The sequence below is a fragment of the Panthera onca genome, chromosome E2, assembly GCF_046562875.1.
Source record: "Panthera onca isolate mPanOnc1 chromosome E2, mPanOnc1 haplotype 2, whole genome shotgun sequence".
NCBI classification, from domain to species: Eukaryota; Metazoa; Chordata; class Mammalia; order Carnivora; family Felidae; genus Panthera; species Panthera onca.
In genome coordinates, this window is record NC_138353.1 from 2,151,022 (window position 1) to 2,174,301 (window position 23,280).

General features: G+C 52.0%; 1 protein-coding gene across 5 annotated transcripts; it reads right to left on the reverse strand.

The window, feature by feature from the left end:
- On the reverse strand, positions 1 to 22,683 carry ZNF71 (zinc finger protein 71). Of its 5 annotated transcripts, none has more exons than XM_078438665.2 (4): positions 21,803 to 22,682; positions 17,666 to 17,732; positions 8,729 to 8,855; positions 1 to 2,712 (listed from the first exon to the last, which is right to left on the reverse strand). In XM_078438665.2, exons 2-4 carry the CDS (start codon positions 17,696 to 17,698, stop codon positions 1,256 to 1,258), a joined length of 1,617 nt encoding a protein of 538 aa, XP_078294791.1. In that variant the 5' UTR covers positions 17,699 to 17,732; positions 21,803 to 22,682; the 3' UTR covers positions 1 to 1,255. The 5 variants fall into 5 exon arrangements, with proteins under 5 accessions (XP_078294791.1, XP_078294792.1, XP_078294794.1 ...); XM_078438666.2 differs by lacking the exon at positions 21,803 to 22,682 and adding an exon at positions 21,680 to 21,751; XM_078438668.2 differs by lacking the exon at positions 8,729 to 8,855 and having other exon boundaries at positions 21,803 to 22,683.
- Between the last annotated feature and the right edge of the window lie 597 nt (positions 22,684 to 23,280).

Sequence of the window (23,280 nt, forward strand, 5' to 3'; positions counted from 1 at the left end):
TCTCAAAGTGAGTTGTTTATTCTTTGCGGACATCGTCAAGAAGCGTAGGACGTTCGGAAACACCAGGACGTTTGGGGCAAGTGGCATCGAATGTTAAAAGGAAAAAGGGCAGCACCAAAGTCCCCCGAGAAAGGAGACCCTGGGGGAGCTCTTCACGTAAACAAAGCACCGGGTCAGCCTTCGGAGACTCACTTCGGAGACTACCTTCAAATTCGACTGCAAAAAACAGCTCTAAAAACAGGCAGTCCGTGTTCAGAAATGCGTACTGACTAAACCCAGTTAAGTATTTAAACCTGAATCACCTGCCCTCCCCCCTCTCCCCACAAGCAGGAGACTGATTTTGATGGTGGAACTGGTTCCTGTATCTTCTGAACCCGACGACTGTTTAAAATGACACTGGTCTCTCAGGGCACCTGGGTGGCTCAGCCAGTTGAGCATCCGACTTTATTTGGGCTCAGGTCATGACCTCACGTTGATGAGATCCAGGCCTGTGTTCGGCTCTTTGTTGACAGCGTGGAGCCTGTTTGGGATGCTCTCTGTGCCCCTCCCCCACTCTCTCCCTCTCTCTCTCTCTCAATAAATAAACATTTTTTTAAAAATTACACTTTTAAAAGTTTTATTGTAAAAAAACCTAAATGACCACTATGAGAAACTTCGGCATCCCAAGTGCTTACTATTATTTGCTGACTCTGAAAACCACCTCCTTCCTCCCTGTCACACAGCTTGTCAGCTTCTGCGGCGTTAGTGGCTTGGGGACAGACAGAGGGATGGAGGGGAGCGGGACTCTGGCTTCCACCCCAGGAGGAAACTCAGGAGGGTGCCCACCTGGCATCTGCACTAGATCTAGGGTCCCAAAATGTCCACATTCACTTATGGGGTCCACCTCCCCCTCTCAGCCCCCTCCTCCGGAGTGTCCCCCCCCCCCCCCCCCCCGGGGCACTAAGCGCTCTGTCCCAGCCCTTACAGTCCACTCCCACGGCCTAGAACCCTGATGCCCCGGTTTCTGGGGCTCCCGTGAGTGTCCAGCCACAGCGCCCCTGACCATGTTCCTAAGCACATTAGACAGGGAGGGACTGGCTTCCTCCTTCGGCCCTGCGGGTGCCCCGTAGCAAGAGGACCTGTGCACAAGTCCCCATTCGGAAGGCCCGCCTGGGGCACGCTACCCGGGGGCTCCCGCGTCTGCACCGCCCGTGCTGGGGGCTCAGGCTCCCCCCCCAAGGCAGGTCCCGGGACCAGGCGCCCCCCGCGCCTCCCCCTAGGTGTGGATCCTCAGGTGGCGCGTGAGGTTGGTGTTCCGGCTGAAGGTTTTCCCGCACTCGCCGCACCTGTAGGGCTTCTCGCCGGTGTGGATGCGCTGGTGGACGGTGAGCGAGGAGTTCTTGATGAAGGCCTTGCCGCACTGGGCGCAGCGGTACGGCTTCTCGCCCGTGTGGATGCGCTGGTGCTCGATGAGGTACGCGCTCTGGCTGAAGGCCTTGCCGCACTCGCCACACGCGTACGGCTTCTCGCCGGTGTGGCCCGTCTGGTGCACGAGCAGGGACGAGCGGCCCGTGAAGTGCTTCCTGCACACGGAGCACTCGTACGGCTTCTCGCCCGTGTGCACCCGCCGGTGCTGCGTGAGCGACGAGTTCTTGCTGAAGGCCTTGCCACACGCGTTGCACTCGAAGGGCTTGACCCCGATGTGGAAGCGCTGGTGCTGGATCAGGTAGGAGCTCTGGCTGAAGGCCTTGCCGCACTCGCCGCACACGTACGGCTTCTCGCCTGTGTGGTTCCGCCGGTGCAGCGTCAGCGACGAGCTCTTGTTGAAGGCCTTGCCGCAGTCCCCGCAGCGGAACGGCTTCTCGCCCGTGTGCGTGCGCCGGTGCTCGGTCAGGTGCATGTTCTGGCTGAAGGCGCGCCCGCACTCGGCGCACGCGTACGGCTTCTCGCCCGTGTGCGTGCGCCGATGCACCGTCAGGTGCATGTTCTGGCTGAAGGCCTTGCCGCAGTCCCCGCACGCGTACGGCCGCTCGCCCGTGTGCACGCGCTCGTGCTGCGCCAGGGACGAGGTCTTGCGAAAGGCCTTCCCGCACGCGGCGCACGCGTACGGCTTCTCGCCCGTGTGCGTGCGCTGGTGCACGGTCAGGTTCATGCGCTGGCTGAAAGCCTTGCCGCAGTCCCCGCACCGGTACGGCTTCTCCCCGGTGTGGACCCTGCGGTGGATGGTGAGGGACGAGCGCTCGATGAAGTGCTTCCCGCACTCGTCACACTCGAAGGGCCTCTCCCCGGTGTGGGTCCTCCGATGCTTCACGAGGGACGAGCTGCGGCTGAAGGCCTTGCCGCACGTGGCGCACGCGTAAGGCTTCTCCTCTGCGTCCAGTCTGGAGGGCTGGCTGAGGTCTGCGCCGAGCACCACACGCGGCTGGGACCCTGCTTCCCCCGGACCCGCCGATGGTGGCGGGCGCAGGCTGGAGCTTTGTGGGGTGAGGACCTGAGGTTCCCGACGACACTCGGGGGCGAGCTCCTGAGAAACCTCCGACCGCCCCAGGCAGGTCCTGGCGCCCCCCTGCTGCCTCCTCTCCACCCAGTCACCCCGGGTCCACGCGCCTTCAAAGGCCAGGCCGCAGGCACCATTTCTCGTGGGTCCCTCAGCCACCGCCCCGACGGATGGCCTGTGTTCCGCAATGTCCTCCTTTGGACCCGATTCCTTCATTTCAGGTCTAGACTCCAAGTCTGGGGGAGGGGAGAGAGAAGACGAGACACATGGAGTTAACAAGGCTGGGAGCAAGGACCTTCCAGAGCGCGGGATGGGCAGGTGACATCGGAGACCGCCCTGCCGAGCACAAGGGCAGCGATGAGCGGGCCGCAAAGGTGGTCTGAAGAAGCAGAGCCCACATGAGGCGGAGGGGGGTGGAGGGGACAGGACCTGTCCCTTCGGGGGAGCGGAGACAAGGGCAGCCCAGCCCGCACAGAGGAGCTCAGAGGAGAGCCGCCTGTACAGAAACAACAGGAGGTACCGGGCTTGGACCGAGCGGATCAGCTCGAGGAAACCCGAGCAAGGAGTTCTGCAATGGGCTCCTTGCTTCCAGGGACCACCCCGAACACCCCCAACCGCGGAGGCTTCTCAAAGCATCAGGCGTTGTTAGAAACGCTAAGGTGACAGCTGACATTTATGGGGATGTGCTGCTTGTCCTCTATCCCCCCACCTGCCAGCCAAGCTCCGCCCTTCCCTGCCCCTCCCCCCCTCCTCCGCTGCCCAGACCCTCGCGCGCCACTGCACATCCTCCCAGGAATCACAGCCCCGCTGCGGCTCGAGTGCCCGCCTACATGTACCCTGTTGGTTTGTAAATCTCTATTTCCAGTCCAGGGGACTCTCCTGAGTTCCAGACTCTGTATCACGGGTCCAACGGCTTCATTCCCAACATACAGAAGCTGTGAGATCTTCACACAACAATCTCCACGTGGAGCCCTCCTTCCCAGGAGGCAGCAAGACCCAGCAGGGGAGGAGCAGCTGATCCCGCTCTCCCACTTGAACCCCCACCTAGCCCGCAACCCCTGGAGTCTGAGACCCCGCCCCTAAATCGTGCGGCTGTGCCACACGGCAGTCTGGAATTCAGGGTCTTCTATATGCTGATGCCTCCCTCATTTACCCGTCCAGCCCACACTCTGAGCTCTGCTGGAATATTCGAAAGCCTACCTGGTGTCCCCCGGGGTTACTGCAAACCTAGTGCATCTGATTGGGGCCCCTGCCCCTCCAAGCACAATGATAAAAAGAAAGGCTCATCAAAGAGACTTAGCAAGTAAGTGAGACACAGAAGAATCAGTACTGTAGGCATCCAGTGACGTGAGGTTCCCGGGGGCATCACGTCCACAGAGACAGAAAGCAGACGGCGCCAGGGGCTGGGGGAGGGGGAGGGGGAGAGGGAGTTGGCGCTTAAAGGGCACAGAGTTCAGTTCTGCCCGGAGAAAAGGGTTCTATGGATGGATGATGGCGGCAGCACATCAGTGTGAATGTACCTAATACCACCAAACTGTACGCCTAAAAACTGTTACAACGGTAAATTTTATGTATGTCTTACCACAACAGAAAATAAAATAAAATAAAGTAAAATAAAATGGAATTGAATGAAACAAAAAATGAAATGAAATTAAAAAATAAAAAAAAACATGAAATAAAATAACATAAAATAACATGAAATAACAAGAAATGAAATAACATGAAATAAAATCAAGTAAAGTAAAATGGAATGGAATGAAATAAAACGAAATAAAAAATAAAATAACATGAAATAAAATAACAAAATGAAATAAAAAATGAAATAAAATAAAATAATGAAATGAAATTTAATAAAATAAATAAAATAAAATAAAATAAAATAGATGTGGCAGTCATCCTTGATTCGCTCCTTCCCTCCCACCCTCCAGACTGTTAACAAGAGCCACTGGACGTGCACAACAGACTAGACCGGATCCAATCTCGCGTTGCCCCTGCCCGTGATCCAGTTAGGCACCCTGGATTTCTTGCCTGAATGCGGCAAGACCCGCCACCCTCAGCCCTCTGCAATGCATTCTCCGCTCAGCAGCAAGAGGATGTTCTTAGGAGTCAGACCAAACCGTCCAGCGCCTTCCTGGTATGCTGACACGTGAAGCCAACACCTTCCCTGGCCTACAGGGTCCTTGGGACGGAGCCAGGGCCCCCTCTCCTGAGCCGTCCCCCACTCTCCATCCCCTGCTCACTTGCTGGCAGCCACACTTGCCCTCTGGTTCCCGTTTTACTCCCTGCCAAGTTCTTCCTGCCTCAGGGCCTTTACATGTGCCGCTGCCCCACCCTTCTCACTGGTGCTCGTCCTTCAGCCCTCAGCGAACACTTCTCCACAGGGAGGTCTTTCCTGTCCATCCTGCGGTGGAAAGGAAGACTCCTCCTGCTAGTCTCTTTCCGGTTTGGTTGTGGGCACTCATCATGGTCTATGGCAACTTTTGTCTGTCCCTGGACCTGCTGATTGCCAGTGCCCCCCCCCCCGCCCCAACCCCACTGTGGAAAGTGAGCTTGTCTGGCCCAGCTCCTGCGGCAGTGCCTGGCACACAGAAGGTATCAGATGCACATTCACTGGGCACCTGCAGTGCTAAGCAATCGGCTTGTATCGTTCCATGTGACCCTGACCACCACATGCGACTTAGGTACTCTTAAGATTGTGCCCATTTTACAGAAGAGGACACGGAGGCTCTGAGAAGGAAGTCACATACTCAAGGCCACAGAGCACTAGAGGCAGAGCTAGGATCCAAGTGGTCTGCTCCCAGAGCGGTGGCCCCCAACGAATCACTGTTTTGCTGTGAGTTGTTTTCCTCTCCCAGCGGGAAAGATTTGAGAAATACTTAAGGTAGAGGAATGATTGTGGTTTAGTCACCTTGGGGTGTGGCGTGATGCTGAGATGTTTGGGCAGTGTGGCACGGGACGTGACGACCGTGGTGGGGGCGGGGGGAGGGTAATGGTGGATTTCGGGGGCAGGGGGGGCGATGGGGTCTGAGACATGCTGGGACAGAAGCTGGCTGTGGCTACAAGCTCACAGCGGGCAGAGGGTCAGCTGTGAGAATAGCTGAAAGTCTTCTGCAGCCAATACTCCGCTCTGAGCCATGACAAGCTGTGAATACACAGCTCGACGGCAACCAGATGAACCCACCCGCCACTGGGCATTTCACGAAAGAGACTGGCAGGGAGCAAAGTGCTGATGATGTGTGGCTGGTGGACACAGGCATTCTTGCCTACCGTCGAGGAAATGCTAACAATGTCTGCTGAGGTCACTCTGGCAAACAGCTGCTAATGTGCAAAATGCTATTTGTTCCTTTTGGTCTAAATATGGATGTACTGTTTTTTGGGTTTTTTTCGTGTGGTACTCGATTTCTTGTCCTTCAGTTTGTTTTCCTGTATTCTGGATTTCTACGATTGTTTCTGATCACAAAGTAATCCACACTTGTCAGTAAAACACCAAACATCAAAAAATAACATAAAACGGAAACCTCCTGCGATCTCCTCTGTGTTAACTGTTTGGTGTGTACTTTTAAAGAACTTTTTTCCCCAGTGCCTACCTTTTTATTATATTTTATTTTTTAATGTTTATGTATTTATTTTGAGAGAGGGAAAGCACAAGAAGGGGAGGGGCAGAGTTTGAGATGGAGAGAATCCCAAGCAGGCTCCGCACGATCGGCGGAGAACTCATGAACCATGAGATCATGGCCTGAACTGAAATCAAGAGTCGGATGCTCAGCTGACTGAGCCACCCAGGTGGTCCTACGATCACCCAGTTTACTCACGGGAAAGGCTGCAGGCTGCAGCACCGAGGAGTAAACCGAGGGAGAGCCCAGCAGACCCCCTGAGCAGAGAGAATGCTTTGGAGATCTGCAAGGTCCTCCCTGCAGCATCAGATCACAGGTCACAACATGCATACATGGAAACTACCCACACTCGCGGAAGAACCCAAAAGGATTTGAAAGCAGTACCCAGAGCCCGTCAGGGCTGGGCACAGAGCCTTCTCACACCAGCCAGCCAGGTAACCCACACCATCGAATTCACGGGCAGCGGGCAGGGCACTCAGGGGGTTGTGGGGACAGCAAGCCATCTAGACTGAGCACAGGTCATAACGGCAGAAAGTGAGAGCAGGTCAAATGACACGGGGTTGGTGTCAAAACAGATACAGATGAAGGACACAGAACAGAGCCGGGAGTTCGACCCACACACGCGCACACAGACAGCTGATTTTTGACAAACATGCAAAGGCAATTCAGTGGAGAAAATTCAGTGGAAATGTTTCCAGTGGAACAGTTCGGCCTTTTTAACAAAGCCCGTGTAACAAGTGGATACTCTCAACGACCAAATTGAGCTTCAATGAACACTTTGCATCATTACAAAAATTAACTCTCTAGGGATCCCAGGAGAAAACACAAAACCTAAAAACCCTACGACTTATGGAAGAGAACCTTTGTGGCCTGTGACAGGCAAAGATTTCGTAGATATGGTCCCAAAAGCATGATCCTCGAGGAAAATGATTGATAAACTGGACTTCGTCGAGTTAAAAACTTCTGCTCTTCAACAATTAGTTGACTGTGGGACACTTGGACACCTGCATTGAACAGTGACGTCAGGCCCCTTTTCTACACGGTTCACAAAAACTCACTCAAAATGGACCAACAACCTAAACAAAGAGCCGAAACTATAAAAGTCTTAGAAGAAAACACAGGAAGGAATCTTAGCGGCTTGGGTTGGGCAATGGTCTCTTAGGACACCAAAAGCATGAAAGATCCCCAAGGAAGGCTAAAAGAACAAAGACTGCACATCCAAAATTTTGACAGATCGCAGAGTAGCCGGAACTCCTAAGCACGGAAATGTGAAATGCCACCAACTGCTTTGCAAAGAACGTCTGGCAGTTTCCTGAAAGGTCGGGACACATCATTGCGTGGTTAAACTGTTCTCCTGGTGTTTGCTCAAGAGAAAGGAAAACACAGGTCCTCGGTGAAAGCTGTCCGCACGGGTTCACAGCAGCTCTATTTCTATCAGCCCAGAATCGGAGGCAGCGCAGATGTTCGCCAACAAGCGAAGGGACACGCAGACTGTGGTCCATCCATGAAGTAGACTATTACTCGGCAATTAAGAGGAGTGAACTACTTGTACACGCAACATGGCGAACCTCAAAATACTTCTGCCGAGTGCAAGGAATCAGACCAAAAAGACTACTTGCTGTATCAGTGCATCTATATAAAGTTGCAGAACGCGCAGATTAAACCAAAATGCCGTAAGGCTGCCCAAGGAACGGAGGTGCATGAGGGAAGCACTGGCAGGTGCTGGAAATGGGTAATGGATGTGTTCGTCATCTGGACCGTGGTCATGGCTTCCCCCCGGGTGTAGACGGGTGTCAGGATGCATCCAACTGTTCGCTTTAAAAAAGGGCAGTTAACTGTAGGTCAATTATACTTCACAAAAGCCATAAAAGAAGTGAGAACATATTCTAGTTCTGAAAATTAGTGGGTTTTTTTTTAACCTAACACCATTATCAAGGGACATCTTTCCACGTCAGCGTCTACAGAGAGCCCTCATCTTTGAAGAGCTGTGTGGTCTCCATCTCACTGGTATAATGGGATATGTTTAGCCAGTCTTGTGTAGGTAGGCATTTAGGCCTTTTATCCTTTTCCTCCTATGTAAAACTTTGCACACTTACAGGGACATATCTTACAGGGAGATCGCCAAAGACAGAACCGTTAGAAATTTGGTTGATAACGCCAAACTGTCCTCCAAAAGAGCTGTCCCAACTTTATGCTCCTAAAACGAGAAAGTCCTTTTCCCTACACTCTCATAATACAGGCTATTTTCATTCTTTTTCATCTCGGTGTACCTCATGGGCAACAACTAGATTTCTTTGACTTGATTTGTATTTATTTCTCTGACTATTGGTAAGCTTTAAAATTTTTTTATGAAGCGTAATTTTGTATATTTCTACATTCATGAACTGCCAGCCCTTAGGTTTGGTCTACCTTCCTATCATCCTTTTTCTTGCTTTATTCTTGTTTACTCCTAGGAGCTCTTTATATAATTATAATCCTTTGACCATTATACAGGTGGCAAATATTATTCCCCCATTACGTGTCAACTTTATTTTTATCTTTGAGTCATTTAAACTTCCTACATAGTCAAATCTGTCCATCTTTTTTCTTATTTCTTTGCAGGCCGGCGGTGGGAAATTCAGCAAAGCTGCCCCCTTACCCAGAGAAACCAGGTTCCTGTAGTTCTCCAGCATCACATCTCTGTACAGGTCCTTCTGGGCAGGCTCCAGCTGCTGCCACTCCTCCTGCGTGAAGTCCACGGCCACGTCCCTGAATGTCACTGATTCCTGTAAGAGGAAACCCACAACCACTCACCGCAGGGCCCTGCTCACAGAGGTCTGGAGAAATGGCCGGAAAAGCCAAGAGGATTTAGGGAAAGCAGACAAATCTGGAGTGATTTCAACAAGGTTCGGAGTTCTGAAGGGACCAACTGCTCAGTGTCCTTGGTGCCTACTTCTATTGGGATGGTCCTCGGACAGAGAAACAAAACAAACGTAAGAGCAGAAAGTGACACACTTGAGAAGCAGAGAAGGAACCAAAGGTATAATGACCGTAACCCTGTGAATCGCCCTGTGCATGAGTTGCCCGTCAAAGGCAGAATCCTAGATGGGATCCAGTAGTTCAACAAACTGTCCTGAGCCCCTACGGAGCTGCAGGCACTGAGCTGGGTGCTGGGCAGGAGCCATGGAAAGTTCAAGAACCAGGGCCTCGTGGACGAGGCAGGAACACACACGGGACAGACCGGCCATCTGCTCGATACCACTGTGAGCAGGTATGAACGAGAAGGTATGAACGAGATCCTCCAGGCGCCTGAGCAAAGGCAGCCTGAGGGGGTGTCCAGGGAGATTTCGGAAAGTTGACACCAAATGTGGTCTGAGGGGACAGTTAGTGGTTGGGTCCGTGGGATGAGATTCTGGAGGGGGGAGGGGCTGGGATGAAGACCTGAGGCTAAAAGGCAGATGGGCCCAGGGCGGGGGACGGTGGGAAGTTCACGGGGTGGAAGCCTCAGTGCCTCCCCAGCTGATGCCGTGAGCCCCGTGGATATAACGAATATCCCATAGCACGGGAGGTAACGAAGGGGACGATGGTGGCCATCACAACGGTGACAAGACCTATCACTTGTTATGCAGACGCTATGGGCCGGGTCCCATTTGAAGTGCTTGTTATTGTTATGGGTCGAGTTCTGCCCACCCCCAAGTCCTAACCCCCAGCATCCCCGAATGGGACGTCATCTGGAACCAGGGACAGTGCAGTTGTAATTAGCTAGGAGGAAATCATACTGGAGGAGGAGGGGGGCCCTTAAACCTCCAGGACTCGCATCCTTATAAAAAAGGGAAATTCAGACCCGCACGGGCACACAGGGAGAACACCCTGTGAAGTGACCTTATGTCGCCACAAGCCAAGACCTACCAGCGGCCAGAAGGGAGGCCCGGATCGCATCCTTCCCTAAGACCTTCGGTGGAAGCACGGCCCTGCCGACACCATGACCTATGGCCTCCGTCCTCCAGTACTGTGAGGACACACAGTTACGTTAAGCCCCCCAGTCTGGGGTCACTTTTCTTACGGCAGCCTTAGCAAACCAACACATCCGTCTTGCTCTCTGTGATCCCCAGTGCTTTGTACCATGCCTGGCATACAGCAGGCACTCACTAAGTAGCTCCAGAATGAATCCGTGGATCAGTGAGTAAGGAGGGCATGAGGACTGAGGAAGTTAATCCACGTCTGAGGCTCAGAACATTGCACATATACAGTAAGTGCTCAAACACCGTCAGCCACCGTTACTGCCGCCCACTCATCCTCAACTCTCTCCTCGGTCCTCTGAGCACCTCTGTCCGCTGGCCACTCCCTTCATTGTCCCGAGTGCCTGCCCGGTGCCAGGGCTCACGCTGTGCCCCCTATCTCAGTCTCAGCGGCCCCCACCACTTGATGTGGAAGCAGCATGCTGGTGGTTATGGGTTTAGACTTGGGAGCCGGGTGGCCTGCAGTGAAATCCTGGCTCTGCCCCTTCCTGTGTGTCCTTGGGCTGTGTGTCCTTGGGCTACTGTCTTAACCCTTCTGTGTCTTGTTTGTTCAGCAGGCTTCAGGACAACAATGTCCCCCCCCCGTACTGGTCACAAACTTCAGAACAACAATGTCCCCCCCCCATACTGGTCACGAACTTCAGAACAACAATGTCCCCCCCCCATACTGGTCACGAACTTCAGAACAACAATGTCCTCCCCTGTAGTGGTCACAAACTTCAGAACAACAATGTCCCCCCCCCATAGTGATCATGGACTTCAGAACAACAATGTCCCCCCCCGTAGTGGTCACGAACTTCAGAACAACAATTCCCCCCCCATAGCGATCATGGACTTCAGAACAACAATGTCCCCCCCCGTAGTGGTCACGAACTTCAAAACAACAATGTCCCCCCCATACTGGTCACAAACTTCAGAACAACAATGTCCCCCCCCATAGTGATCAGGGACTTCAGAACAACAATGTCACCCCCCGTAGTGGTCACGAACTTCAGAACAACAACGTCCCCCCCCTCCCCGTAGTGGTCACGAACTTCAGAACAACAATTTCCCCCCCCATAGTGATCATGGACTTCAGAACAATGTCCCTCCCCCCCGTAGTGGTCACGAACTTCAGAACAACAATGTCCCCCCCCCCCCCCGTAGTGGTCACGAACTTCAGAACAACAATTTCCCCCCCCCCCCATAGTGATCATGGACTTCAGAACAACGTTCCCCCCCCCCGTAGTGGTCACGAACTTCAGAACAACAATGTCCCCCCCCCCATAGTGATCATGGACTTCAGAACAACAATGTCCCCCCCCATAGTGATCATGGACTTCAGAACAACAATGTCCCCCCCCCCCGTAGTGGTCATAAACTTCAGAACAACAATGTCCCCCCTCATTAGTGATCATGAACTTCAGAACAACAACGTCCCCCCTCCTTAGTGGTCACGGACTTCAGAACAACAATGTCCCCCCCCACAGTGATCACGGACTTCAGAACAACAATGTCCCCCCCCCCCGTAGTGATCATGGACTTCAGAACAACAATGTCCCCCCCCACAGTGATCATGGACTTCAGAACAACAATGTCCCCCCCCCATACTGGTCACAAACTTCAGAACAACAATGACCCCCCCCCCCCATAGTGATCACGAACTTCAGAACAACAACATCCCCCCTCCTTAGTGGTCACGAACTTCAGACCAACAATGTCCCCCCCTCCGTACTGGTCATGAGCGTTAAGTGAGGTAATGTACGTATGCTTCCGGCACAGTCTGGTACAGCTAAGTATGTGCCTGGTTCATGTCAACTTTTGCGATCATCATCTGATTAATTTTGGCATTTCATATATATATATATTCTCTATATATTTAGTATTAATAGTGATTATTATCATTGTAATACTATTATTTGATTATTTGAACTGACCTTTGGCCAGTCCTAATAATAATTCCTTCTTTATTTTTTTTATTTATTTTTAAGTGTTTATTCATTTATTTTATTTTATTTTTTTTGAGAGGGACAGAGCGTGCATGGGGGGGTAAGGTGCAGAGAGAGAAAGAGAATCTCAAGCAGGCTCCGCACTGTGTGTGCAGAGCCTGATGTGGTTCTCGATCCCATGAACCGTGAGATCATGACCTGAGCTGAAATCAAGAGTCGGACGCTTAACAACCTGAGCCACCCAGGTGCCCCAATAATTCCTTCTTTAAAAACCCCTGCTTTATTGAGGTACGGATGACATACAAAAAGCTGTGGATATTAATTAAGTTGGGAAAGTACACACCCATGTTATCACCACCGCAATCAAGGCCATAAACTTATCCATCACTTCTAAAAGTTTCCTCCCTCCCCTTTAAAACGTGTTTTAGGGGCGCCTGGGTGGCTCAGTCGGTTGGGCGGCCGACTTCGCTCAGGTCATGATCTCACGGTCCGTGAGTTCGAGCCCCGCGTCGGGCTCTGTGCTGACAGCTCAGAGCTTGGAGCCTATTTCAGATTCTGTGTCTCCCTCTCTCTGACCCTCCCCTGTTCATGCTCTGTCTCTCTCTGTCTCAAAAATAAATAAACGTTAAAAAAAAAATTAAAAAAAAAAGTGTTTTATTTTTTAATATAATAATCCCTTCAGAAAGTCTTCCATAAACATGTTCCATCTCAACTCACTCACTAGGTAAACTCTTTTTCTTTATTTTTTTTTTATTTTTTTTTAATTTATTTATTATTATTTTTTTTTTAATTTATTTTTGGGACAGAGAGAGACAGAGCATGAACGGCGGAGGGGCAGAGAGAGAGGGAGACACAGAATCGGAAACAGGCTCCAGGCTCCGAGCCATCAGCCCAGAGCCTGACGCGGGGCTCGAACTCACGGACCGCGAGATCGTGACCTGGCTGAAGTCGGACGCTTAACCGACTGCGCCACCCAGGCGCCCCGGTAAACTCTTTTTCAAGCAGGTTCCACACACTCAGCCTGGGCTGGGGGTGCACAAAAATGCTTGAAGCCAAAATGGACAGTCTTGAAGTTTTGGACCCTACACCTTACAGCAAAGGATGCTGGGAGGGCAGACAGCAGGGGATCGAGGAGACTTCCTCTAGCACTGAGGCTTAACCCCCGAACACACACATGCTGTTGCAGTCCTCCTAGGTAACGCAGGTAAAAGAAATCAAGACAACCACCCCGGACCAGTTATAAATGAAGACATCACGTGCGGCTGCTTTGGGAAACAGTCTGACAGCTCCCTAGATGGTTAAACAGAATCATCACATGAGGCCGCAATCCTACTCCTGGGGACATACACTGGAGAAATGCGGACACGGGTGCAAACCAAAGACTTGGAATGTTCACTGCAGCATGACTGGGAATGACCAGACGGTGGAAACAACCCAAATGTCCATCACCCGCAGAATGGGGAAATAAAATGTGTTTTTTCTAGCCACACAGTGGAGTATTACTCGCCCATGAAAAGGAAGGAAGCGCTAGCCTGTGCTACATGAAGGAACCTCAAAATCAGGATGCTGAGGGGTGCCTGGGGGGGGCTCAGTCAGTTAACTGTGTGACTCTTGACTTGGGCTCAGGTCATGACCTCGCAGTTCATGAGTTCAGGCCCTGCATCTGGGCTCCGTGCTGTCCGTGCGGAGCCTGCCTGGGATTCTCTCTCTGCCCCTCCCCTGCTGGTGCTCTCTCAAGTAAATAAACATTGAAAAACAATCATGATGCTGAAAGGCAGATACAGAAGACCATACAATGTGTGATTGCATTCACATGGAATGTGTCGGATATGAAAATTCATGGAGACAGGAAGCAGATTCGCGGCTGCCAGGGGCAGGGGGCCGGTGGAGCAAAGTGGGAATAACTGGTACTGGGGCACACGTTTCCTGTTTGCATTATGGACAGGGTTTTTTTTCACGTTTATTTATTTTTGAGAGAGAGAGAGAGAGAGAGAACGAGCAGGGGAGGGACAGGGAGAGAGGGAGACACAGAATCCAAAGCAGGCTCCAGGCTCTGAGCTGTCAGCACAGAGCCCAACATGGGGCTCGGACCCACGAACGGCGAGATCCCAACCTGAGCTGAAGTCAGACACTTAACCAACTGAGCCACCCAGGCGCCCCTGGACTATGACTCTTCTAACCAGCCTCTGTTCCTTGCAGACAGACCTTTAGGCTGTTTGCACCCATTGCTATTAGAGTGGACCCCTCCCCCCCCCACACACCAAAAAGAAGAGGTGTCAAGAATATCCCCATAAATAGATCTCAGTGCTCATGTGTCAACAGAACTGTAGGATCAATTCTTAGAAATGACATGCTGGGTCCAAGGAGAAGGTGAGGGTTTTTTTTTTGTTGTTGTTGTTGTTGTTTTAATTTTTAATGTTTATTTATTTTTGAGAGACAGAGAATGAGCATGGGAGGGACAGAGAGCGAGGGAAACACAGAATCCGAAGCCGGCTCCAGGCTCCGAGCTGTCAGCACAGAGCCCGACGCGGGGCTCAAACCCACGAACTGTGAGATCATGACCTGAGCCCAAGTCGGATGCTTAACTGACTGAGCCACCCAGGCGCCCCCGTTTTTTGTTTTTAATCCAGTTTTAACAAAAACGTGACAGATTTTTTTAAGTTTATTTATTTTAAAAGACAGAGAGAGGGGCGCCTGGGTGGCTCAGTCGGTTGAGCGGCCGACTTCGCTCAGGTCGTGATCTCGCGGTCCGTGAGTTCGAGCCCCGCGTCGGGCTCTGTGCTGACAGCTCAGAGCCTAGAGCCTGTTTCAGATTCTGTGTCTCCCTCTCTCTGACCCTCCCCCGTTCATGCTCTGTCTCTCTCTGTCTCAAAAATAAATGTTAAAAAAAAAGATTTAAAAGAGAGAGAGAGTGTGCACGCATGTGCAAGAGTGAGGGAGGGGCAGAGAGAAAGGGAGGGTGAAAGAGAATCCCAAGCTGGGTCTGAGCTGTCAGTGTGAAGCCCGATGCGGGGCTCGAACCCATGAACCATGAGATCATGACCTGAACCGAAATCAAGAATCAGATGCTTAATTGACTGAGCCACCCGGGTGCCCTGAGACAGATTTGGTTTTAAACATATGAAGCTCTTTTGTATTTTAAAATTATAGAATAAATTAAGAAACATGGGGTGCCTGAGTGGCTCAGTCAGTTAAGCATCCGACTGCGGCTCAGGTCGTGATCTCACCATTTGTGGGTTCGAGCCCAACGTCAGGTTTGGTGCTGAACGCTCAGAGCCTGGAGCCTGCTTCAGATTCTGTGTCTCCCTCTCTCTTTGCCCATTCCCCAGTCCCACTCTGTCTCTGTCTCTGCCTCTGTCTCAAAAATAAGTGAACATTAAAACAAACAAAAAACAAAAAAGCAAGCCTGGGAAGAATACCCCACTCCCCCCCCACACACATACACATACCTGTTTAAAATTGCAAGAATACAGCCAAGTCCTGTAGGGTGACTATAGCACAAGACAGATAATTCCCCCACCTACAGAAATAGCTAATAACATTTTCTGGAAATAAAGCCTCAGTAATAACACAAACAATGCTACTCAGAAAGAGCCCGTGGGACACCTTCGGCCACCACCTGTCACGCTCAAGGTTTGTGTCACTTGTCACTTACACCTAAAGTGCAGAACGTTAACTTCTGACGACAGCCAGCCTGCCCAGGGGAGGCCTCTCCTCCGTCCTGTGGGGAACACATTCTGCCACCACAGGTTGGGGACTCATGGAAGGCCTCAGAAGTATCCAACCACGGATTCCCCGGATTCCTCTCCAAGAAATCGCTCCTGAGAAATCGCACGAGATGCAGGGCAAGACTTCCGCCCATGTCCCTCCTGACATTATCTGTAACCATGAGTAACTGGAGACAGATACACGTCCTACAACAGGGCAACCACTGAGGAAGCCAGCTACAGCCCTTAGAGAAAATCCTCACATAGACATTGAAGTTGATGTTACAGGCTGTTCTGAACCACACAGAGAAATGCTTAGGATGAAATCTTTGACAAAAAAAAAACACAAAAACAGGATATAAAAACTGCTTAGCCAGGGTGGTTCTTATTTTTGCAAAACACCACGTGTGCAGGGACAGAAAGGCTCACAAACATTCCAGAGAGGTTCTCTCCTGGGGTAAGATCACAGGTCATGCAGACTGTCTTAGCTGTGTTCTTCTGGATCTTTCTAAGCCTTTTAGAATGATCATGAATGTCATTACCTACCAGAAATTTTCTTTGATTTTTATCATAGACTATTTACAGCATCAAAAAATTACTAAAACAAAAACAAAATCAAAGTCACTGGATGAACGTTTAGGTACAACGATAATGCAAGCAAACAAGTGATGTGTGTAAAGTTTATGAAGTTTCAAAATAAGGGAAATCCTTTTTTTTAAAGTTTATTTTATTTTTTGAGAGAGAGAGAGAGCGTGCGCAGAGAAGGGGCAGAGAGAGAGGGAGAAAGAGAGAATCCCAAGCAGGCTCCACACCCTCGGTGCACAGGCTGCTTGGGGCTCAAACTCCCGAAACCGTGAGATCCTGACCCGAGCGGAAACCAAGAGTCAGACGCTTAACCCACTGAGACACACAGGCGCCCTGGGAAATCCTTATTGATTAAAGTTGGATGGGGGGAAAATACCAATATTAAAACCGCAAAGCCAATACTTCGTCAGTTTTCAAAAAGAATCATCAGAGGGGCTCCTGGGTGGCTCAGTCGGTTGAGCGTCCAACTTCAGCTCAGGTCATGATCTCACGGTTCGTGGGTTCGAGCCCTGCGTCAGGCTCTCTGATGACAGCACGGAGCCTGCTAGGGATTCTCACTCTACCTCTCTCTCTGTCCCTCCTCTGCTTGTGCTCTCTCTCTCACACAAATAAATAAACATTAAAAAGAAGAGTAATCAGAATAAATGAATACACAAATATCCATATGGTTATCTGTGGGTAAAGGGACTATGTATGGGTGAATTATACTGTCTTACCTATAGTTTACGGGTTCTCCCTGTTTTCTAGAAGGAGCATTTATTTATATGTTATTTTTTTAATTATGAAATATCTCTGGCATAAAAAGAAGTTTGGAGAAAAATACAACAGCCACACACATACCCCCCTCTAAAGCATAAAGCACAGCAGCGGGAGCCGCAGACGCCCAGGTACCCCTATCCCTCCAGTGTCATCCCTGCTCTCCCTGAAGGTGACCGCTGTCTTCGATGTGCAGCCTTGTTCCAGCCCGTGTCCTTCACCACGCGTGTGGATGCTCATAAGGGACATTCACACGTGTGGGACGGTGCTGCCCAGGGGCCTTTGTCACACTGGATGTGATATGTTTAAACCACCACTCCCCAGGCGCCCATCAGTGTCTCCAGAAAGCCCTGAGGACAGAGCTGGTCACCCCCAAGCTGGCCTGTCCCCCTCGGCCGACCAAAGCCAGGGTCGCAGGGCAGGCAAGAGGCTGCTGGGCCCGGAAAGGGCCGAGCAGAGAGGAGCATCACCCATGCAGGCCACCCCATCCTCGGGGCAGACACAGCCCTCAGGAGACAGGGCCGAGTATGTGAGCCCTGCAGGGGCCCTGCCCTCTGGCCTTAGCCTCTGGAATGCAGTGCGAGAGGGCCACATGACTCACCAGGGCCTCGTCAGTCAGCAGCTGGGTGGCCATCCCTCCAACGCCCAGGGTGACAGGAACGGGCCGACTGTGGTTGGGAGAGAGAGAGTGAGGGTACAGTGAGAGACCAGAGACCAGGCCTGGGCCTGCTTCACAGTGCAGACAGGACACGTACCCAGCAGGAAGCAGACAAGGAGGGACACACACACACACACACACACACACACACACACGCACGCACCAATAACAAATGCTAACCACACTTACTGCATGCAAGGGGCCCGGACACACGTCTCTCCTTCAATCCTAACGCTCCTCAAGGTGAGTCCTATTTCCACCCCATTTCACAGATGAGAAAACTGAGGCCCGAGAGCTAAGCCACGTGCCCAAGATTCCACAGGGAATGGAGCTGGGCAGGGTACGTCCAGGTCCACCCACGTGCTTGCTGCCTCTCGAAGGCACACCCGGACACCCACCCACAGCCACTCACCCAGCATGAGTGTGCGAGTGTCCGAGTGCTGGTCTGGGGCCCCACCCCCCACCCCTGGGGGAGCTTCCCCACATTTCGTGGAGTAACTGTGAGGTTCAACTGACACACACACAGAAGGAACCGGAGCCTTACAGCTCACGGTAAGAGCTCCAGACATATCAGCGGTTATTACTGTTGTGGGTCCAGTGGGAAGCCATCAGCTTTGTTTCAATGGGTCTCCTTTTTTACAGCAATGCCCCGCTTCCGTTTACGGCAGTCACGCAGAATGCCCTTTGAAACGCGGCTGATTTAAGTAAAATAAATAAATAAAATTTAAAAACCAGTGAGCCAATTTAAATAAAAGACAAAGTTTTACTTTGGACAGGTGGCACAGGTTGGGGCAAATTCCTGGGAGTTTAGGGTATGGTGGTTCACTCTTGGTTCCATGGTGACCTGCCAGGACTTGCATGCCTCCCGTGATGGGGAGCTCACTACCTATGTTGCCAATACCTCTGAATAGAAACACGTTTTCCTTCTGCTAGAAGCCAAAAATATGCCTCCCTAGACCTCCCTCAGGATCAACTGGAAGAGGCACAGACGGTTAGCTACCGTGCCATTTCTCCAAGTGCCAGAAATCACTAGGGATGTTTATTATTATTCAGAACACACATCCCTAGGTCCCTGTCCAGACACTCTGCATCAAACCACGTGGGATGGGGCTCCAGAACCATAATTTCCAAACGGAATTACTCAAGTGTGTAATTTCCAAACGAAATTCTTGAGGTGTAAGAACCACAAAGACAAAGAAGGGTCTTTTTGAGGCCAAATGGCCCCCCACTTTCACAAGCAAAAATTTGTGATTTTAACTATGCAGGTCACACATAAGGACAGGCTGGCAGAATAAACCTTTAGAATACTAGTTCTCCCCCGGGGGTGATTTTGGCCCCCAGGAGACATTGGGCAACACCTGGAGACATTTGTAGGTGCCACAATTTGGGGGCACGTGACGCCATGAGCATTTGGTGGGTGAAGATCAAGGATGCTGTTCAATCACTGCAGGAGACGAATGTCAACGGTGTGGAGGCTCAGAATCCCCACCGTTGATCACAAAGGCGTGGGCACAGGTCTCTTACGACCCACGACCCACATCCGCAAACTCCATAGCACAGAGTCTGGCCTACAGCAAGCCCTCAAGAAAAACGTCCTCCAGAGCTTAAAACTCTCCAATGGTTTCCCACAGCATCAGAGATCATCCACAGTCTTCCCACGCAGCCCAGACCTCGAACACTTGGCCCCAGGCACGTCGGCCTTCCCATCTGCCTCCCTCTTCAGAAATGCTCATCCCGTGGCTAGCTCCTTCCCACGGTCACCTGCTTGGAGAAGTCCCCCACCCCCAGACCCCTGAGCTCAAGTAGCAACACTCTCCCCGCCCTTCTACTATCTTCTTACAGCAGACATCATTATTGACAACTGTCTTTTCAAAAAGTTGTTCTCGGGGTGCCTGGGTGGCTCAGTCCGCTAAATGTCCGACTTTGGCTCAGGTCATGATCTTGCGGTCCATGAGTTCGAGCCCCAAGTCAGGCTCTGTGCTGACAGTTCGGAGCCTGGAGCCTGCTTTGGATTCTGTGTCTCCCTCTCTCTCTCTGCCCCTCCTCTGCTCATGCTCTGTCTTTCTCTCTCTCAAAAATAAACATTAAAAAAAAAAAAAAAAAGGCAGCACATGTGGGTGGGTGTGCTCCCCGTGTGTCGTTTCTGAGCCCTGGGGCAAGACCAGGGAATGAAAGACACCAGGTGGCGCCTTGAGGGGACCAAGTGGGAATGAGAAGCAGTTGTGCATTTTTTCCTTTGTATTCTTTTGTTTCCCTGGATGCAGTATCAAGGTCATCGTTTTTGAAACACAATTTAATTTTTAAAAAGGTATTCTTTCTGCACTGGCAGTCTCTGGCTCCCATCCCCATACTGTGAGGTCAACCACACTGGCTCGTCTGGCTGGACAGGGACGTAACCAGACCCAATTCACCCAAGAGGCACAGTGAACCGAGGGGCCCTGATATCAAAAAAGGTGAATCCAATCCAACCCAGATTATATTTGTCCTTATGGCAGTGGAATCACAAACTGTAATTTTTCAAAAAAATTTTTAAAGGAGCCCACAAAGTCACAGTGGCCCTGTAAGGTGACTTGTCCAGGGGGGCTGGTGACGGCTGAACCCAGTGTGGCCCAGGGTCGGTGCTTCTGCAAAGCCGGTGGCTCCTTCTTTCCTCCTCTTCCTCTCAGCTTTCTGGCATTTCCTTCCTTCCATTGTTCCTAGGGGACAATCCCATGGGGAAAAATCATGGAACTTTGTCTCAGATGAGTCCAAAGGAAAAAAGAATTTCCCATTTGTCTGTTGATTGAGCATGGGGGCTCTGAGACCCGGATGACCGGGTGTAGAGCTGGATGACTGACTTAGTCTGAGCTCAGTTTCCCCATCTGTAAAATGATGATGATGACGGCTCCCACCTCAGAGTTCTGGAAGGCCTATAAAGGAGGCAGTCCCTGCAAAGAGCCCAGAACACGTTCCCTGAACAAATGAACCCCTGGTCAGGATGGGGCAGGGGTTTCGGACTCCCCTTTAAGATGGGCCTGGGGAGGAGGGAGGAGAAGAAAGAGCAACCCTCCTTAGCCCCACATGCTGTCACCCACACACTTTGCGGCCCACAGGCTCCCAGCCCCTCCAGAGCCTTCTATGGGCCAGACAAGGCAGTGAGGGCGTGCAAGGAGCTGGGGAATCTGGTGGCCCCAGGCTAGGTCCCCCTGTCCAGCCACACATGGTCTCTCACACAAGCTTTTGGGAGGAGCACACCTGGACATACCCACACACACACACCTAGGAACGGTCAAAGCCTAGACACAGGTGGACACACACACACGCACACACACACAGGTAAAGGCAGTGACGGAGGGGAGCCTCAGAGAGACGCATGGAGACAGGTCCAGAGGCAAAGCCCAGACACAGGTGGGCAACCGATGGCACCTTCACAGAGACACTCTGGCCATATTGATAAAGGCAGACACGTACAGGTGGACAGGACAGTGACCCCCTCCCCCCCCATTAGAGGCAGGCCAGGACTCAACACTGGTGGGTACCCTGAGAGGCCACCGCAGGGAGATGCACGCGAGCACATACACACACGCACACGCAGGAGCGTATACACGCACACACCACGCACACGGTGCACACACATGCACACTGCGCTCACACGCAGGCACACTACGCACACGGTGCACACACACGCACACACGTGCACACACACAGGCACAAAGTACACGCACACCGCACGCACAGACGTGCAAATGCACACACGAGTACACACACATGCACACCGTGCGCGCACACATGCGCACGCACCGAGAGGCGAGGCCACAGGAGGCCGCCCAGACTCACACTGACTTGCACACGCGCTACAGCCACACAGACGCGCCCCCTTTCCGGTCAGACCTCCCCACTCCCACCACAGCCCTCAAATACCGTCCCGGTGCCAGCACACCCTCCTGAGTCCGCATGCCCCCTGCCCTCGCCCCTCACCTCGGCCCACAGGTCCCCTTCCCGGGCGAGGGTCGGTCCCGGCGTGGGGAGCGCGCGGGGGCCCCGCCCCCTCTCCTCCCGCCTCGCCCCTCCCCTCCCCGCCCCGCCCGCAGTGGGACTCACTCGCACAGCTCCACCAGGACAATGACCCGCGCCCGCGGGGCCCGCCCGGCCGCACTGAGCCTGCGCGGAAGGGCGGACTACACTACCCAGAGGCCGGCGCACCACCGCCTCCGTCGGGCCTTGCGCTGGAGCCGAGCGGAGCCGAGCCCATCCGAGACCCCTTAGCGCCCCTCCACCTCCCGGAGGTCCCAGCAGCAACGAGCCAAAAGGGTGCGGGGCGGGTGCGGGTGGGAGGAACGAGGAAGAGGGCGGGGCGGGAGCGAGGGGGGAAAGGGAGGAGGGAGAGAGAGGAGGGGAGGGAAGGTATGGGGAGGAGGGCAAAGAAGGAGGGGTGGAGGGTGAGAGGGAAGATGGGAGGGGGAGTCAGGGAGGAGAAGGGAAAAGAAAGGGGAGGCCTAGTTAGAAGGAGGAGGGAGGGGGACGAGGAGAGGGAGGAGAAGGGAAGAGATGGGAGGAGGAGGGACCCGGAGGAGGAAGATCTGGGAAGGGGAGGAGAGGAGGAAGAAGAAAGAGTGGGAGGAGATGAGAGGAAGATCTATAAGGAGGAACTGGGCAGGGGGAGAAAAGAAAGTAGGGCTGAGGAGGGAGAGCAGGAGGGGAGGAGAATGGGGAGCAGACAAGAAAGAAGGGGGAGGGAAACTTCCAGAAAAGGAGGGGTCGTGGATGGAGGCAGAGAGAAGGGGCCCCAGCACATCTGCAGACATCCTGCAGCCCGGCCAGTGGACCACACTAGGGGACAACACTGGACAGCTTTCTTGAACCTCAGGATCACGCTGATTTGTAGGAAAATTTGTAAGGCATGCAGGGATGCAAAGAAGCAAATGATCATAATTTTAAAATAAAGTATTGACCCTTCTTATTATGTTTCCTATGTGCCTGCTTCTGTTCTTGCATTTTAGGATTTATGCACTCACTTAATCATCGCAACCAAGCTACTTTCCACATAAGGAAAGTGGTGCAGACAAGAGAGGCCACATAAGAGGAAAGTGGGAATGGGGTGTCCGGGTGGCTCAGTGGGGTAAGGGTCTGACTGCGGCTCAGGTCATGATCTCACGGTTTGTGAGTTCGAGCCCCTCGTGGGGCTCTGTGCTGACTGGAGCCTGCTTCAGATTCTGTGTCTCCCTCTCTCTCTGCCCCTCCTCCCCTTGCACTCTCTCTCTCTTCCTCTCAAAAATGAATAAATTTTAAAAAATAAATAAAAACAGAAACCATAGAGAGATCCCAAGCACCCTTTATTTGATTCCCCCCAAGGATGACATTTTGCAACATCAGAACTAGGATATTGATGTGGATGTTGCCAAGATACAGAATATTCACATCACCACTAGATTCCTTCAAGTTGCTCTTCCATAACCGCCTCCGTTTTCCTCCAGACCCCATCCTTCCTTAACCCCATCACTAATTTGTTCTCCATAACCGTAATTTTCTCTTTTCAAAAGTTATATAATAGGCCTTTTTTTTTTTTTGTCAGCATAATT

Bases quoted from the DNA above. Each gene is read 5' to 3' on its own strand.
- ZNF71 (XM_078438665.2), bottom strand. From the start codon at position 17,698: ATGGCCACCCAGCTGCTGACTGACGAGGCCCTG. The intron at 8,856-17,665 runs GTGAGTCATGTG...TTCCTCTTACAG, and splicing joins TGCTGACTGACGAGGCCCTG to GAATCAGTGACATTCAGGGA. The intron at 2,713-8,728 runs GTAAGGGGGCAG...CCCCTCCCCCAG, and splicing joins CAGGAACCTGGTTTCTCTGG to ACTTGGAGTCTAGACCTGAA.